Here is an 18,985-nt window from a genome sequence, read left to right as displayed (position 1 = left end):
TTTGATGTCTTCGATGTTTTTCTCTTTCTTACTGTTTATTCATTGTCACATGCTGTTTTTATTTTGTTTTTTAATTATGTAAAGCACCTTGAAATGCCTTGCTGCTGAAATGTGCTATACAAATAAAATTTGATTGATTGATTGATTGTGAGTGCAGCTAATGAGCATAGCGACCAGCAAAACTCACCATGGAAGTAGACACTTTGAATAAGAAATGTAAAGAGTTGGAGGCATGCTCTAGGTCAGTGGTCCCTAACTTTAGTTAGGTATAAAATCCTGGAGAGATTTGTATGTTGATTATAATTTTACTTCAAGGAAATAATTTTTTCTATTATTAAAAAACATTTTTTCAGATAACTTCAAGCTCTACGTTGTCTTTAGCTCGTCCTCCAAATTCCCAGCTCTTCCTAACCCCTCTGATTTTGAAATGTTTCTGCAACCTCTCCCTTCATTGAGAGGGATGATCTCTTCTATATCATTTATTATTTTTAACCTTTCAAATCCTTCTACATGTTTTGGTCCTGTTCCTCTTTAAAGAAAATCTGAAACTTTTCTCACATTATCTAATGTAACTGGAGAGGATATCACTTCGAATGATTTAAACGCCTTTGCTCAGGGTGTGGCCCACTCCACTTACTGTCTCTCCTGCTGGCAAGGAGTCTAATATTGCTAAATTGGAAATCTGCAGCTCTATCTGCATGAACCAGGTAGACTAGAAAGGTTCTTTATTTTCTTAAACTGGGGAAGAAAAAAAAAATCTGACTGACATTGACTGGTAAGGCTGGATCATTTGAAATAACCAGGGGCTTCATGTATCAAAGAGTGTGCAGCCTCCATACTGAAAATTGGTGTATGGGCAAAATTTGAAAAGTGCGTGCACACAAAAATATTCAGATGTAAAAAAAACAGTGTGCATGCATGTTTCTGCGCACCTTTCTTTCATACATCCCAATTTACATGGAACTGAACTACAGGACGTGCATGTGTGAGTCTCCTCTCTGTCAGATAAAAAATTTTGTCTAGATGAAGGTAAATGAGGAGTTTCATGGAATGTGAGTCAGAGATGTTCCTAAATAAGGTAGTGGAACGTAATACAAGTTTGGCACACTGTCCTGTAATATTTGCAACACATCCTGATGTGTGTGTGGAACATGGCGTACACAGTTTTCATGTGCAAATCCACCATTTACACATGAGGCCCCTGGAATTCTTTTCTGTCCTATGTTAAAGGTACAGATTATCATATCATTCTGAACTGAGATCTTATTTTGTTCTTCTTCATTCTTCTCTTTCTTTCATTGGCCAGTTAGTGGTAGGCCCTGGGGTAGGAGACGTTTTTGTTTCAAAATGTTAGAATAAAAAAAAAAAAAAAAACGAGTATTAAAACAAACAAACAAACAAAAAAACAGATTCCAAATGACTAATTATTACCCGTCGCTAAAAGGCGAAGGCATATCATAATGTTTTTGCTTGTGCCTGTTTGTGAGTCTGTCTGTTACCAAAATTCAAGATGGATGCCACAGCTAGCTGACCTTAGAAAAAGAAAATGGCTATTACTCAGTCAGTTTTACAGATTAAGACCTAAGTTTTTGCTTGCTAGTAGCAGAAACAGATCCCAACACATATGCAGGCCATTACCAAATCACACAAGACAGTTCTTTAAAATTTTGCCGTTACCAATGTGGAGTCAACTCTGTCTGTTAGCAAAATAGATATGATACTTTGAATGGACTTTAATCATCACTGATGTACATCTACAACTGATTTTTTTCTAGAGCCAAAGTAATTGAAGATAGATGCCACAGCAAACCGACCTTAAAAAACACAAAAATGGCTATAGTTCAGTCATTTTTATAGATATTGAGCTAAATTCTGGTGTGGTAGAAGCTGAGAATCATTCACAAGTCAGATTTTTAGTGTGACATATTTTTCTAACAAAGCACTTTGCTCTTAGCTCTTGTCCACATGGAAACACTGTCTTTCCGAAGCAGCCCTTTGATTTGCCGTTTCTAAAAATATCTTCATTAACACATTACTGTTTCTACAAATGTTTTCATCCCAACAGAAACAGAAAACACTCCAAATGCTGCAGTAACTCTGCCAGGCCTGTATGTGGTACTGAAACACTTCCACCAAAATAAATCGGAAACAGGAAATATGACGTGGATCAGATGCCTCCAACTGGAAACACAAGAAGAAAAAGACAAGGAGTACAAGAGCAAAAATGGAATCATTTTTGTAGACCTACGATAAAGTGGAACTTCTACTTTGTGTCACATTAAACTACTGTTGACTTGAGTTATATTGGTTCAAATACACAGACATAATAGACAATTTCACGTCCAGTATCCAGTGACAGACAGGTTTTCCTCAAGGTGTTCAAGTTTTTATACACAAGTGTTTTTTCAAACTACTTCCATGTCCAATATTTAAAATAAATATGCTTGATGTTTATTGTAGATTTTTCTGCAATGTTTTTTATTGTATTGTTGACAGTTCAATAAAGTGATAAAACCTTTTTGATCTTAGATTATTTTCTGTAATAATAAGTGGTTTTTGCTCCGCTTTATTTACATATGTTATTGTTCATATGCCTTGTCTGTTCATTAAAGTAATACACAGTAAATATAGGTTTTACTAAATATGAGGATGCAATCAGTCATTAATGTCGTTTTGTCTTTCACAATTGGGGTCATAGGTTAGGTTAGAAGTGGGACTATGACATTATTGTTTTCAAAAGGTTGTGTTTTGGCTGCTCACATTAAAATACAAGGGAGGTGATTAAACATTAGTTTCACAAAATATCATTTAGGAGCTCCTAAAACACTGTTTCTGTATGCAAAGGTGAAATAATAAAAAAAAACAATGCAGATTCACAAAACACAGGACCCATGTGTATGGTTTACTGCAGGTTTACTTGTGGTTCCTAGAGTTTCTAAAAGTAGAATGAGTGGCAGAGCTTTCAGGCTCCTCTCTTGTCAAACTAACTTTCAGTTTCTGTCTATTTTTAAGACCAGGCTAAAGACTATTCCCATGGATTTATTACGTGGAACCAGAAAACAGTTTGGTTGTCCCAAGGTAAACTTTGTTATGTATCTACCTATCAGAGGTAATTTTCATGTCCAGCTGCATTTGCAGGAGCACAACATGATCAAGCTAAACCCCAGCGTCACCTTGAAAGACGTGATTATGTCCAAACTTGGGGATATCTGGGTGATGGGAGATGAAGTCGTCCAAGAAGTCGGTGAGCTGGTAGCCCTGCCGCAGCGTCATGTAGCAGCCTACCAGATGCTGGTGAACCACTCGCAGGTGAAAGTCATAGCTGAAGGAGTGGACGTGCATCAGATCCCGAACCTTATCACACTCCTCAGTGAAGAGCATGGACAGCTACAACAAAAGAGCACACTCATTAGCAGCTGTAAGGTGACAAACATGTAAAACTCTTTCTGGGGTCAAACTCTTTTTCACATTGTAACTTATTTATAGTCAGAGCAAAGAGTTCACTGGATTTTATATACACTCCTGATCAAAATCTTAAGACCAGTCAAAAAATTGCAAGAATTTGCATTTTGCACTATTGGATCTTAAGAAGGTTCTAAGTAGAGCTTCACAATGTTAAAGGAAAAAATCAGTGCAAGAGACAAGAACTTTTGAGCGGGGAATTTTCTGCAAACTGCATTTACACTCAAACATGATTTTTTCAGCTGATCAAAAGTTTCTTTTTTACTTGTTTCTAATGAAACCATTTTATCACAGGGCAATAAAACAAGTAATTAAAATCCAACCAGCAACAAACAAGCTAAAACAAAAGATAATCTGGATAAAAAAAATTAAATCAGACCCTGTGTAGATGTGATGAGCACTGACAGTCCCAGTTTGAGTTATTGAAACTCTCAGGACTGACTGAAGGACAGAGTCAAACTCTTTTGTGTGTTTTTTATTGTTTTTACCACAGAATTTTTTTTCTCACACTGAATAACACAGAGATAATTAAACAAGTTGATTGTAGAGCAGGGGAGAGTGTGTGCTCTCAGTGAACAGTACAGTAACATTTTATGTCACCGCGTCCACATCGACTCAAAGTTTGATTGACTGATCATCAAACAAGTTCTGATGCCACCACAGAACACAGGATGTCAACAAAACCCTGACAATGAAAGTCAAACCTTGTCCTTTGCGGTTTGTGGTATTTCTTGTCAAATTTATTCCTGTTGTTTTGCTTTAACCTATTTTTTTTCATAATAAAAACTGTTTTGGATAATAGGAGTAGCCTCAGTCCATATATTGACTGATTCTCCTATTATATTTGTAATATCCTTAAAAGATGCATAAACTGTCTCAACACCTAATTATATGACTGATCACTAAATACCATTTTCTCATAAACATGGTTCCCTTAAATTAGAACTTTCACTTGTATGAGTTTTAGCATCACAGGACATACAAGTATGATATCTAAATGTCTTTAAGTAAAATGTACAATGTTCTTAGAAAAGCCTATAAATTATCAAACCAACGGAACACAGCAGTGGTCTCAATTAAAATTTACCAAGGTTCTCAAGCACAGGTCAAAAAGTGTGTATGTGTGTGTGTGTGTACACACACACACATACACATACACGCATATACAGGAACAAGGTGTCCATTTCCATACAGGATGAAAAAGCTGCACCATTTATAATTAATTGCCGTAAATGCTAGAAAACATGCAAATAAAAATATTAATTGTTCGGAAATGTAATAACTGATCGAAGTCCAGAGGAGACTTCATTTGGGTCTGGATCTGGACCATGGTCATAATTTGAGGACCCCTGTATTGGAATAAACCTTACTGTTGCGTGAAAATGTGTGTACTGTTTAAGATAAGTTAATGGATCATATTTTCTCCCACAATGACAGGTATTCCTTCTCAAAGCAGCTCAGTTTCTGGACCAGAGGAAGACCTGGGATCCCTTTCTGTAGGGTGTTCAGGTTGGGATATGAGGGATTACCATTTATCATTATCATAAACACATTATGTTTATTTAACTGTGACTTAGGGTTGTTGTTATTGATGTTGTTAGGTAGTACTGCTCTGTACTGAATTAAAATGGAACTTTTTCTGTCCCTGCTCAGTTTTTACAGTCTGTCCTGTCTCACAGACAGGAAGTCCTTCCTAATGAAACAAAAGACTATTTTCAATTGAACAATTATACTGACACTGTTTTGATTAGCTGAATAAATTGAAAGTTTTTATTTTTAATGCTACAACATGTAGCATAAAAAAATTAAATCAGCCACTTTGCAACATCAGCAGTATTTTCACACTGATGGTTAAATTTGGTTCACAAACCAACTGTGGATTTCTGTCCTCTGCTGTTCTCTACATGAATAATCAAAACCTCAATACCAACTCTTTATGTCAACAATTCTTAAAGAAACAAAGTTACTGGAGTTTATCACTTTTAAGTTCAACAAGGGGTGGTTATAACTGACATTAGTTTAGTTTGCTGTGTGACATTATCTGTCCAAGAGACGTCACGACATGGCATGAGATTATAAAATTATTACAAGACAAAAACTCTACAACTCTGTCATTTCTCATCTTAAGACAATCTTAGTCTAAAACTCTGACATGAAGTGTGGCAGGCAATAACCACTGCTTCATAGCATACTAGGCCTTTAATTTAATATGTATTGGTATACTGGTAATATATTTAGTTGTACAAAAGAAATAAACATATTGATATTTAACTGCAAAGGATATTTTAGCAACTTCAGTGAGACGTAAAAGCACACTGCTAACTAAATAAAAATAGAATCCAGGTAGATTTATAAAACAAAAGTGGTCCTATTAGAATACATTTTTATATATACCTAATAGACAAAAATGTAGACTTTAGTTTATTACTGAAGCAAGTAAATTAGCTCATATGTTGCCATGATGGTAAGTGTGCCATCTATCTTAAGAGTTGTTCCATGTTAGCACATAAAGTGCACTGAAATATCTAAAATTATACTTGAAGTATACTAATAATTAGTCTGACTGGGAGTATACTCAAGTATGTTAAGGTTTAGTATACTTGATACATTTAGATTTCACCAGAGTTATATTTAGACATTGTTGGAACAGCAGTTCAAAAGTCCAAGGATCTTAAAAATGTTGCTGGATTCTCAGAGACAACTTATTTTACATTTTTAGAGTGAACCTGAGCCAGCATTCCCTCCAATTTTATGTTTCTAGATTCTGCTGAATGTTTTGAACATACATTGAGGTATTTAATTTTCTCTACATTGTTAATGCTCTTAGAAAATGTTATTTAGACCTCTTCAAATCTTCGTAAAACTTTTTACTTTGTTTACTTGATTGATTTTTAATTTGTAGCTATTATTTTGCTAATTTTAGCTTTTGTTTTGCTTGTGTATCCATTAAGCACCCTGCATTGACACTTTTTTTCACAGAAAATGCTGATTAATTTTTATTAATGTGAAATGTCCCAGACTGCACACAGCTTTTGTTATTTAGATGTTTACAACACAGTTTTATTATTTAATGACGTGTGGATGTTTGAGCTTATTCCATTTTCGATTCTATTGTTTGCTCCTCCACAGTATTTTGTGGTAAACCTGATTATAAACAAGTTCTTCTTCATAAAACGATTGACTGTAAAAAGAAGACAACAACAAAAAAAACCTTGCAGTAAACACATTGAAATAAAATAAATGTGATTTTTTTTCTGACAGGCAGAGAAGCTGCAGGATGACACTAAAACCCAAAGAACTGAGACCAGCGGAAGAAGTGGGCTGGGTCCCTTGGCCCCTAAAACATATGTTACTCTCCAGATTAACAGGGACACCAGAGAAAAGCAGAATCAAATTTCCACAGATATGGCAGACAGCACAGAGACAGCTGAAGACCCACAGCAGCCAAACCAACAAGCACAGACACAGAAGCCTGCTGAAAGGCCATAGAAAACAGGAAACCACATACCACTTTGAATTAGACCTGAAATTCAGCACAGTACACAAAAATTCCCGTTTTTGAATCAGTAATTAAAGGCCTACATTGATTTCTCTATCTCCAGCCAGTTTGTTGTTACTGTGGCCTGAACACACACAAAGATTTCCCTACATTTCCAGACAGAGAAGACAGAGAGAAGGAGGTCAGGACTGACGGCAGCAAGCAGGTTGGCAAAGGAGAGGTGGAGCCTGATTGAAGTAAAACACCCCTCCTGTGAGAATGGCAGGAACATACCGCACAGTCAGATACTGGTGTGGCATCGGGAAACGGCTTGCAACGAAGTTTGGAGATGATGCTGCCCTGATGGAGAGATGACATGAGGTGGGACTAGGCAGACATACAGACACAGACAGATGGATGGGAAGGAAGACCGAACATCTTACAGGAATACAAAATGGCTTCTCACATTTATAAATCCACCTCACAAACCCAAGAGGTGTGGTGAATAAGTCCACAGGTCAACATCAAAACATCCCATAAGTTGAACATCAGAGGACTTTATTTCATTATGAGTAAAGAGTAGAAAACTATAGATCTGATTTATCAGTTTAAATCAGTGATTCCCAGACTTCAACCCACAATGTAACAGCAACAGAAACGTGTGACCTCAACTGTCTTTGGTTGAAGTATGCAAACATTACAATTAGAACAATTACATAAGAGCATAAAAACCACAACCACCATTAGTCTATTTTATTGACTTATTCAAACACATTTTATCTCTAACTTATGAAAAAAGTTATCAGCAATCGATTTTAAATTTGTTTTTGAAATCATCTCGACCCCAAAGTTGATGTTTTGTACCCCATACTGGGGCTCTGGCCCCAACTTTTGGAACCACTGGTTTAAACCCATTTACAGATGCATGATGAAGTAATTATTAAATTATTTGATATTCAACATCACTCAACATCATCAGGTTTACAGCTCCAACCAGCCACAGCATTAGAACCACCTGCTGTACACTTTGCAAGCTGTACTGCAATAGTTTCCACCTCCTTTGGTGTTCCGTTCTCTTATACCGATCAATAACAGGATAAAAACTACCAGTTTCAAAAAGCCCCCCAATTTTTTTTTGTGGAACAAACAAGAAGAGTAGACCTGAACATGCATAGCTATTCACCCCCTTCAAAACTCAGTCCTTTGTATCTCTACCTTTTGCATCGGTTTCAGCATCAAGTTTCTTCAGGTCTGTCTCCATGACCTTAGTCCATCTAACGACTGTTTGTTTTTGTCCGTTCTTTATGATCAAACCGCTGCAGCTCCTTCAGGTTGGATGGGTGCTGCTTGTGTCAAACAATCTTTGAATTAAACCAGAGATTCTCAGTTGGACTGAGGTTTTAGAATTGACGAGGCCCTTCCATGTTCTTTAACGGATTCTTCCCAAACCAGTGGAGTATTCTTCAACAATGTGTTTAAGGTCATTGACCCGCTGGAAGGTGGACCTCCGTCCCAGAAGGTCAATGGAAGACTCCAACAAGTTCCTCTCAAGAATTTCTCTGTATTTTGCTCCATTCGTTTTTTGTTGAACTCTGACCAGTTTCCCCACATTATGGTGCACCACCCCTATGCTTCACTGAAGGGATGGTGCAGGAGGTGTTAAATTTGACTTTGACATGGTGTTGTCCTTGAGAAAAAAAATTTAAACAGACTTGCTATTTTCCAAAAATACCTCAATATTTTGGCAAATTCCAAACAGTCTGACTGCCTTATAACAATGTCATTCTGCCACAAATTGTATTATTTTTTTTAAATTTTATTTAATTAGGAATAATCACACTGAAATTCATAATCTCTTTTGCAAACAAATTCAGGCAGAGACAGCAGCATAATAGTTTCACATTAAGAATACGTCAAAATTTAAACAGACAACATGAAAGAGAGCAGATCAAGGCATTTGGCAATTCATATCGAAGCAGTCTAATCACCAGCAATTTTGGTAACAAGACTTATTATAGTTCATAGAATAATATTCCATACTTGGCAGGTGGTCCAGTTTAAGATATTTCTCTAACACAGTATAACATACTTTCACCAAACACAGTTCGTGTTAGAAGAAATGCATCTATAATTTGTCCATCTGACCCACGATTACATCTCCTGGTGATTTATATAAATAAGAACACAAATCAAGTAACATGGTTTTATGAAGAAATGGAAGCACCCAGAGAATGCAAACCTCTGCAAGGGCCACAGGGAAATTTTAAAATAGTGCAATCTGGATCATAATCTCAATCACCACCAAAATTTAATCCATTGTTTTTGTGACAACACCAACATTTCCTGAAAACTTCATCCAAATCTATTTATTAATTTTGATGTGATCTTGCTAACAGACAGACAAACAAACCAGTGGACACAACCAAAAACATAACTTCCTTGGCTGAGGTAACAAAAGGGTCACATATAGGAGCAGAGACAAGTCTTCTACAAAGGGGTTACTTGTGATCTTGACCTTTGACCCTAAGAACCTTGAAATCAACAGGCGTCATCTTTGACCCATGAGGTGTCCAGCTGTGGAGTTTGACATTCCTACATTACACTGTTGCAGAGTTAGAGAACTAGATCATCTGGGTTAGGCTTAGGGTTAGGCTGATGTGCCTTTTTGGCAAGGCACATCAGCTGTATGTTCACAGACAGAAAAATGAAGCATATCAAGAAAAGAACACTGTCCCTACAGTGAAACATGGAGGAGGCTCTGTTATGTTCTGGGGCTGCTTTGCTGCATCTGGCAGAGGGTGTCTTGACTCTGTGCAGGGTACAATGAAATCTCAAGACTGTCAAGGGATTCTAGAGAGAAATGTGCTGCCCAGTGTCAGAAAGCTTGGTCTCAGTCGCAGGTCATGGGTCTTGCAACAGGATAATGACCCAAAACACACAGCTAAAAACACCCAAGAATGGCTAAGAGAAAAACATTGAACTATTCTGAAGTGGCCTTCTATGAGCCCTGACCTAAATCCTATTGAGCATCTTTGGAAGGAGCTGAAACATGCCGTCTGGAAAAGGCACCCTTTGAACCTGAAACAACTGGAGGAGTTTGCTCATGAGGAGTGGGCCAAAATACCTGCTGAGAGGTGCAGAAGTCTTATTGACAGTTACAGGAATCGTTGGATTGCCTCCAAAGGTTGTGCAACAAAATATGAAGTTAAGGGTACCATCATTTCTGTCCAGGCCTGTTTCATGAGGTTTTTTTTTTTGTTTTTTTTTTTAATTCTGTTGAAGCACGGTTGAAAAACAATGTCTGACTTTCATTTGTTCATTTTCATAGAATTTATTATTACTTTTGTCAGATTCTAGTTATTTCTGTGACTATTGTGCGTTTTTCTTTCATTAAATGAGGGGTACCAGAAATTCTGGCCACGGGTGTACTTGACTTATGTTAATAGGAACAAAATCAAAAGGACCATTTACTTTAGAAAGTTTTTTCTCAACCTAAGTTTCCTTTTCGTTATATTTTGTTTGCTGGACTTACAAAAACACTGAGCAAAAATAGTTTTTCTTAGATTACAAAAACAAAACAAAGAAATGAGGGGAAAAATGTCTTCATACAACAGACAAGACCTGGCACTGGGATGACTGAAATAAAACTCATGTTGTTCAGATCAGTTGCGTGGTCTCCCTGTTTACGTCATGGGCAGGAGCCGGGTCATGACACTTATCTAGGGTTGTGAACAGAGTCTCAAGAATCAATTGGAATCGGCAAAACAGGGAAACACCTAAAACATGCAGAATAGTGGCCCTCGAGGACCAGGACTGGACACCACTGGTTTATGGCGTAAACAAAACAGGGAGAATGAGGGTAAAAAATAAAATATGTGTGTGTAAGTAAGGGTTGACTGTCAGCACATTCTGGAGTTTTATGAGTTAAAATCTTCCATCTTTGCTTTGACACTGAGTTGGCTAATTAGGTTTATGAAGAGATAATGCAACTCAAATGATTTTGAACATCTTAAGGTAACCATATAGGTCTGAATGTAATTTTTACAGAAACATCAACAGCAGACTTGCTTCCACACTGATGTGACAGCTTATATTTGCATATAGAGAAGGTAACTGACATCTGATCCAAAAACATTTAGGGGTACACATTAATGGTCAGGTGTGAACCATCTTAATCAGAGCTGACGACCACTGGCGATCAAATCACGCGATCACAAACAACAGGTCTAAACTGCCTCAGAGTATTTCTATCATAAATCTTGGTGAAGTGAGCCTGTCACAGTTCTCTATATTTCTATGCACCCTCTCCTTCTCTTTCCAGAAAACATGAACATAAAATAACAGATGGAGTTTTCAGTTTTTTTAAGTTCTAATTCAGGCGTCACTTGTAAGATTACTAAATTCACTAGTTTTCAGTGGATTTGTAGTAAAACTGGCACAAAATGACATTTACTTATGCAGTATTTCATTTCCTTGTTCTTATTTCAAATACTTTTTATCTGTTTGTGCTTTTATCTTATTACTTATTTCCTAGAGAATGTGATGAAGAGTAACAGCAAATGTGAAACACTTACCTGTGAGTTAACACTCTGGCCCATTGGGATGCGAGAACACTCCAGTGCATACTGCTTTACACAGAAGTAACTGCCCTGTCAGGATGACACAACAAAAAAGCTGGATCAGAACAGCCAGAAGTATACAAAAACAATGGCTTCAAGTTAAAAACCTTTTTTTTTACCAACTAAAGATGAAGTACCAGTCAAAATTGAATAAATTCATAAACAAATGTCAGACAACAGGAAACTTAAAATGATTTTTCCCACCCAGACATCCAGGAGAACAAGTCAAACCAAACAAATAACCTAGTTGAGTTTCTGCTCCTTTGTTGACAAAGCTGAAGACTTGGTGGCTTTAACATAACCACTGAAGTTTGTAGAGCCCAGGCACTTTCGAGGCTCTTAGCTTTATAGATTTGGTTTGTTTTTTCTATCAAAACCTCTAAGAACACTGAGTTGTGATTGTTGAGAGCCCACATTTGAGAAACAGACATTCATTATTATAGCATGCTGCAAAAAAAGGCAAATCCAGGTGATTTGATCTAAGGAAAGAAGCAGAAATACAGGGTGGTGAAGGTAATTTAGGATGAGTGAAAACAATGAAGTGAAATGTACTTTTTGACATGTGTCAATCCCAGATAAAGAAGGTCATGTTAAAGAGGTCATTTAGTTTACTGATGTCATTTATTTCTTCAAAGTTGGCAGACAGTATTTAAGTTGGACGCTATATCCAACCACATGCATTTGCCTATTTTTGACCACTAGATATCAATAAATCTTACAAACAGAACCTTTAATACCTAAGAGCAGAGGTTTTCAAACTTTATATTCAAAGGTGAAAAACTACTAATAAAACATTTACGAAATTTGTTTACAACGTACAACCTAAACAAATATTTCTGTCAACAATTGTTTATTTGTGAACCTACCCTGCTCTAACCTTCGACAGTATGTTTTGTGTAGTTTTATAGAAAATATCATTTAAACTTGAAAAACCTAATTTTTATGCCATAACAAAATAAACTGCCTATGTTTTCACACATAAAATTAGAGGCAACACAACACAGTTAAGATAAAGAAATCTGCACCACTCCTTGAAATATCCTGTAAAATAGAGAGGATATTGATACACTGGGGCGCTGGGAAATTGAGCAGGTTACCTGAAAAGCCAGTTCCATCAACACGATCCCTCCCGGCAGCGCCCTCTGGAGGTGATAGGCAGTGGTGCCAGGTGATGTCGTCTGTAAAATACATTGAGAACACCAAAGTTTTGTTTTACTGTTCATAATGGAACAATTACAAAACAATACATTTTCAAAAGAGCACCAGATTAAAGTTTTAACCTATTTATTATTTTTCTGAAGTGTAATTTAAAAAAAAAAAAAGGTTCCTGCTGCCTGACCAGAAAAGCAGCTGTACATCATAACCATTGTCCACCTGACCTATTCTATCAACAAAACTGTCCTTGGAAACACTGCATATTTTAATAGAAAGATAAATACTAATAATAGCAAAACATTATTTTGGAGGTCTGCCATTACAAAAGCTATGGAGACACTGTAGTGCATGGCTTTGGCATAATCAACCTCCTTAACTTTATATATTTCTCTTCTGACAACACAAATTATATATCAAAATGAGGAACTCAGCAATGAGATGTGTGCTATTACTTTCACATAGTGCCGTTATTTGCAAAAAACAACATTTGCAAAAACCTAAGAGAAAACAATGAATGGACCTCTCAAATTACAGAATGAAGCCAAACACAAATTGGGAGCACAGTGACTGCTGCTGGTATGGTCATGAAACTGCAGAAGCTATATTCCCGATCAGTTTCAAAATATAAGCTTAATATTTTTTCTTTCTATCCATAATAACCAATTTCTTAAGCAACGGCTCACCAGACATCTCTTTTGCCATAGTTTTTATAATGTCGAGATTAGCGGTCATATATCTCTAGAAATCTTTCAACAGCAAAAATTATTATTTCCTCATCCATTTTTAAACTTTTGATATGAAATGGCACTGCAACTAAACAACAGAAGAACTAAAAAAAAAAGTGCTGCTACAGGAACCTGGATATCCAAGCAGGGAGTGAGTGCACATAAAAATGTACTGTTTCAGGAGCGGAACAGCGATGAAAAATATAGCTGGACGCAGTGCAATGGGGCGATGGTCAGCAGCCAGCCACCGGTGGTGTGGAGGTTATAGCAGAAAGTAGAGCGCTACGTTTAATGCAAGTCATATGCCGAGGGGTCTGTAATCAAATCATGGAACGGTAGCAAACAAACTTTTGCTGCCACACAGCATTTACACTACATATACAAATTATACATCAAAACGTAAGCAATTGGGGACAATTTCTGTTAGCAAAATATTTCACGAATTACTGAAAGTCTCAAAGTAATCATAAGATGCGCGCCTACAACTGATTAACTTTTGATATCATTTTGATTCAAAATGGCTGCCACAGCTAAACACACTAAGTGGGAGGCCCATTTAAAATGTTTTTATGAATTATTATTATTATTATTATTATTATGTTCCAAATATCACTATGAAGTCAAAATTTTAGAAAAGGTGAACTCACTACCATTTAGTTGACGTTCTTCTTCCCTTGTTTTGTTGTAGTGCTCTTTTATATTAAAAGTTTAACAATGAATGAGGAAAGACTCATTTTTGTGGATGAAAGATTTCCAGAAACATATGACCCAAAATATCATCATCGTAAAGACAATGGAAAAAAAAAGACATTGTCTGGTGACCCATTGCTTCACAGATTGGCTACTCTGGTAAGAAAAATATATGAAGCTAACACGCCGATGTAGTTTCTCAGTCATCCAGAACATGGCCAATCCAAAAAGTCTTTTTAAAAAACAATAAAAAAAAAAAAAACTGGACTTCCATTCTGTAGTTCCCATCCACATCGTGAAATGTCTTCAACTACAGAGTAGAAGTCCAGTTGCTAGGTTTTTTAAAAAAACCTTTTTGATTTATTAAGCTTATATTTTAAAGCCGATCTGTGATATTACAGCAAACGTCAGCTTGATGTCTCCTATATGCTTTTGTGGAGTCGCACTGTGCCGCTCTGCTCCCAGAGTGTTTTCGACTTTAGAGACTCATAATTGTGAGGCAAATTTTCGGTTGTAGTCTCACTGTAGTTTCACTGAAACAGTGTTTACAACCAGCAAGCTGTGTGGTCATGTTTTGCCTGGTTAGTTTTGGATCATCATGGCTTATGTTTGTGTGCATGGCTTGTAAAGCTATACTTTTCACGTCATCTCATTTTATTCCCACCTTAACAGCCACCTTTACATTTATGATTTAATCTGCTGGACTATACTTTAGAAATGTAGACAAGCAGATTTGATCCAGGGTGTATTACTTATTATTCATCATCAGTGTGGTTTTTAGACCTAGACGTGTTTATGGTCAGAGAAGAGCTCTGTGCAGGTATCAGAAGACAGCTCTAGAGCTCTTGAGACAAGTAGGAGACACCTGCAACAACTCTGGCTTTTGACAGAAAATTTTTCACACAAATGTTTCGAACATGTTCAAAATTCAGGTGACAGGACTGCGTGCCTCTGCGATTCACGCAAGGAAAAAAAGAACTATCATAAATGTTTGAAAACATTTTGGTAATCTCTTCATGAAAGCTACAAAAAGTCTGTTGGTTTGAATATAATAATAATAGTAATTATAGTGATAGTAATGTGACTGCCTGACCAGGGGTCAAACCCAGACTTCCCACATGTGAAGCCAATATGTTATTGTTAGACACAGCTCACTGGAAGTTACTTATCTATGTTAGCTCTGTTTTTCTTTGGAATATCATAGTTCCAACTTTCATTCTTTATCTGGGCTTGGGATTGGCAAAAGTGACCCAAAAGAGAAAATAAAAGTTATTTTAGGGAAGGAGGACTGAGCCGCCTTTGAGTGCTGTGAGACGGAGGAGGGTCCACTGCAGCACCGGCTGCTGGTAGGAAAGAACCATACTTGCTTTCACGTCAGTCTTCAAAAGTCTCCAAAAACACCAGAAAAAGTCGCTAGTCGCTTTTTTGAAAAAGGGTCATTAGAGGGGTCTAAAAACTTGCTAAAAAATAGACACAAAGTCTCTAAGTTAGCAATGCTGCCCACACCTGGACCCACCGTGCTCTGCTCTGATTGGATAAAACTTTGGCTCTGGTTCACTTTATTTGTTAAAAGCAGTTTCAGTTTAATCCCTGTATCATAATTAGATCAAATGGCTTTAACAGGGCCAAATCAACAAGCACTAAGAAAAAAATTCCACATTTAAAATATGGGTGCTGGTCTATCTGTTAACAAAACCTCACTGCATAAATTACATTAAAAAAATCTCTCAAAAAGTAATTATTGAATGGACATCTACAGCTAATTACCTTTTGGAGTCAATCCAATTCAAGATGGTTGCCACAGCTAATCTAGTTTAGCCAATATAAAAATGGCTATAACTGAGTCCGTTTTACAGATGTTAAGCTGAAGTTTGATGTGATAGTAGCTGAGAGTCACAACACATATTCTGATCACACATAACCCTTTCTTCAAGGGTAATGTGCGATCAAAACAGCTGCAACTCTGTCATTTCTTATCATAAGGTGATTTTAGTCTAAAACTCTGAGATGAAATAGGTGATATGTATTCCTTTAAGTAAAGGAAGAAACCATGTACTTTGTTCTTTTTCATGTTAGGAACTTTTGTGGGTCTCTGTCTCAGTGCAACAGCTGGCTTCAATGTGTGTGTGTGTGAAGAACAGAGTTTGTATTTCTCAGAAAGGCACTAACCTTAGGGCTGTCCTCGCTCTTCTGCTTCACATAAGAAAAAGACATCCTTCCTTCCAATGACATGGAGCTTAGCATGGCAGCACGGGCCCGGGCAATGCTGCAGGGCAGAAGGGCGGGCGTGTTAGAATAAGACATCATAATGAGCCACACAGGCTATGGCTGAACTCAGTGTGGAGTAGTGCTAATTGGAGGTCAAGTGTCAGTCAAAAAATCAAAAAGAAAAGTGGAGGGATCATAGACTGTAAATAAGTACGTAGAACTTGGAGTAGAAGCTGGAAGTTGAAACAAGAACAGGACTAGCTCCCTGTTGGCTGTTTCCAGTAAAAGTTTTAATTCCCACCCCCTCCGTGTAAATTAACAGAACACTGTCATTTACAGGACATTGTTAAAAAATTAAAACACACCCAATTCCTCTGATAAAGTATCAACAAGCATGTGCAAAACAAAGAAACAAATAAATAAACAAAGCATTTTTGAACTACAGGCAGATAGGGATAAAAAGCAGACCTGCGAGCCGGAGACGAAGGCCGGACCTGCACCAGAATGAAACCCATGCTCTGCAGGTACTGGACATACTGCTGAAGAAAGTTGCTGGAAATCTCCAGCAGCCAGGGTTCATCCTTCAGTCTGCAGGGAAGCATTTCTGTGGAGTCAGTACTGTAGCTCCGATCCCGGCCCGATGCTGTTGAGTCACTGGAGCGGTGCCTTTTCTAATGAAAATATATGACACATTATTAAACACTGACGATGACTTAAACACAGAAACTAACTCTAACGTACCTGGAATTTCAAAACAATTATCTGATTTTACTCATTACGCTACCCTCTGATAGAATTTTGTTCATCCAAAAAAATGAGCCAATTGGGGAAAAAGAGAGTTAAATACTAACTACTTATTGTAGGAGGATGTTTGAATCAATATCCACTTGGTTAGAAAAAACAATTCGTTTCATCCTAAACAGAAACTTCTGTCTGAATTATATGGTGCATTTCATAATAAAGCTTTGCTTCAGAGCTCTGAAAATATCATTACACACTTCAGTAATGCATAGTTTTGGCAGCTTATAAAAACTGAGACAACTTTGAAGCAATGTCAAAAATATTTTTATTTTTTTTACTGTGTTATCTTTATGTGAGATTATTGACTTTTGTCTTTTTCTGATTTTTCAGTTAGAACCTCTACGAGAGTGTACTGTATTTTTAATGTGACATGTCACATCCATTCAGATGATGTTGTTCTCACTCAGAACTCTTCTGCCTTGAGCCCAGCACGCCATGCGCCTGGGGCTCCTCACAGACCCAGAGAACCGAATGGGTCTACCGGACAAAACAATTGGAGCACAAGGTTCTTCCTGAAAAGAACACAAGAGCATTCTGAACCGAACCCAGAAACTGAAGTGATTAACTTCTGAACTTTCATGGAGAAATCACTATCTTCCTCTCGTCTGACAGGCCTTGAATGCCTCACAGACTGACGAAACCCACTTCATTAAAGATCCTGATGCCTGAACTGACTATGAGCTCACTGACAGACAAAGATAAGCTCAGCTGACCCAGAAGAATTCTTCCCTCCAAACAACTCTGAAAGAACTTCTTTGCACACAAAAAAACATTGAGTCTTTACAGACTCGTCACCACCCTCGCATTTGGGTTTTAGAATTTTCATTTTATTTTATTTTTGTTTTGTATTAAGACAGACAGACTAGTGCTATGACAGTAATATTCCATTCTTTTATTTTCTTGATAAGTCAGTTTCCTTTCTCTGCCTAGAGTGTTATTTTAATGTCCTCAATGACTCATGAGCTAATCATTTTGTCAGTGGAGTTGTTGTGGATATGTACCGTATTTTCCGGTCTATAGAGAGCACCTCACTATAAGCCGCGCCCACAGAGTTTAAAAAAACAACAACTGGGAGAGTCACGTGGGCAGGCAAACAAGATGGCAGCTGGCTAACGGCTCTCCGTTCCCGACATATAATTAGATGAAGATATTGTAGTAAGGGGCTCCTTTTTTGATACTGTTCTCAGCAAGTGAGGAAGCAGTGTAGGATTGCGGACTTCTTTGTCGGAAAAAAGTATTTTAATATTGCAATGGCCGCCAAAAAAACCTCAAAGAGTATAGGCCGCGTGCCGACTCGTAACAGCCCTCCACATGAGGAAGACCAGGAGGAAACACCTGCTCCTAATATAGCGAACTTGTTCTCTGAAGTAATTAAAATGAGTAACATGCTGCAAAGCGTAGCTACGGACGTCTCCACAATAAAGCAGACGACGTCGGAACTGAACGCAGCGGTGGTTGCAATGCAAGAAAGGCTAACGGAGGCTGAAACACGCATCTCCCGCTTGGAGGACACCTCAGAGCGGCTGCACACCGCAGCTGGGGAGAGAAGCAAGCTAATGGAAGCCATGTTGGACCGCATGCAGGTTCTCGAAAATCACAGCAAGAGAAATAGTGTGAGAGTTATTGGGTTGAAAGAGACTATTGGCACTGCTGGGACACTTTTGAGCTGTGTACGGAAGATGCTAACCGAGGGTCTTGGGGTTCGTGATGACGCTGAGTTTGAGATTGAACGAGCCCACCGGACCTTCGCACCATTACCCGACCCGAACCGAGCCCCGAGACCGGTTCTTATTCGATTCCTGAGGCAATCAGCGAGGGATAAAGTGATTATGGCAGCTAAGGAGAAG

The 18,985-nt window shown here is 37.7% G+C and overlaps 1 protein-coding gene across 1 annotated transcript in view; it reads right to left on the bottom strand.

The window, feature by feature from the left end:
* The window catches only part of szt2 (SZT2 subunit of KICSTOR complex), a 321,741-nt gene that overhangs the window by 11,915 nt on the left and 290,841 nt on the right, over positions 1 to 18,985 (bottom strand). The window contains exons 63-68 of the mRNA XM_037981182.1: positions 16,806 to 17,008; positions 16,299 to 16,395; positions 12,657 to 12,737; positions 11,515 to 11,589; positions 7,235 to 7,300; positions 3,174 to 3,387 (exon numbers count right to left, since the gene is read on the bottom strand). Of these exons, the coding sequence (XP_037837110.1) occupies positions 3,174 to 3,387; positions 7,235 to 7,300; positions 11,515 to 11,589; positions 12,657 to 12,737; positions 16,299 to 16,395; positions 16,806 to 17,008 (736 nt within the window). The remainder of the gene's footprint in view (positions 1 to 3,173; positions 3,388 to 7,234; positions 7,301 to 11,514; positions 11,590 to 12,656; positions 12,738 to 16,298; positions 16,396 to 16,805; positions 17,009 to 18,985) is intronic.

The sequence above is a fragment of the Kryptolebias marmoratus genome, linkage group LG18, assembly GCF_001649575.2.
Source record: "Kryptolebias marmoratus isolate JLee-2015 linkage group LG18, ASM164957v2, whole genome shotgun sequence".
Taxonomy (NCBI): domain Eukaryota; kingdom Metazoa; phylum Chordata; class Actinopteri; order Cyprinodontiformes; family Rivulidae; genus Kryptolebias; species Kryptolebias marmoratus.
Note: the sequence above shows the minus strand (reverse complement) of the source record. Positions and strands in the feature narration are given on the sequence as shown.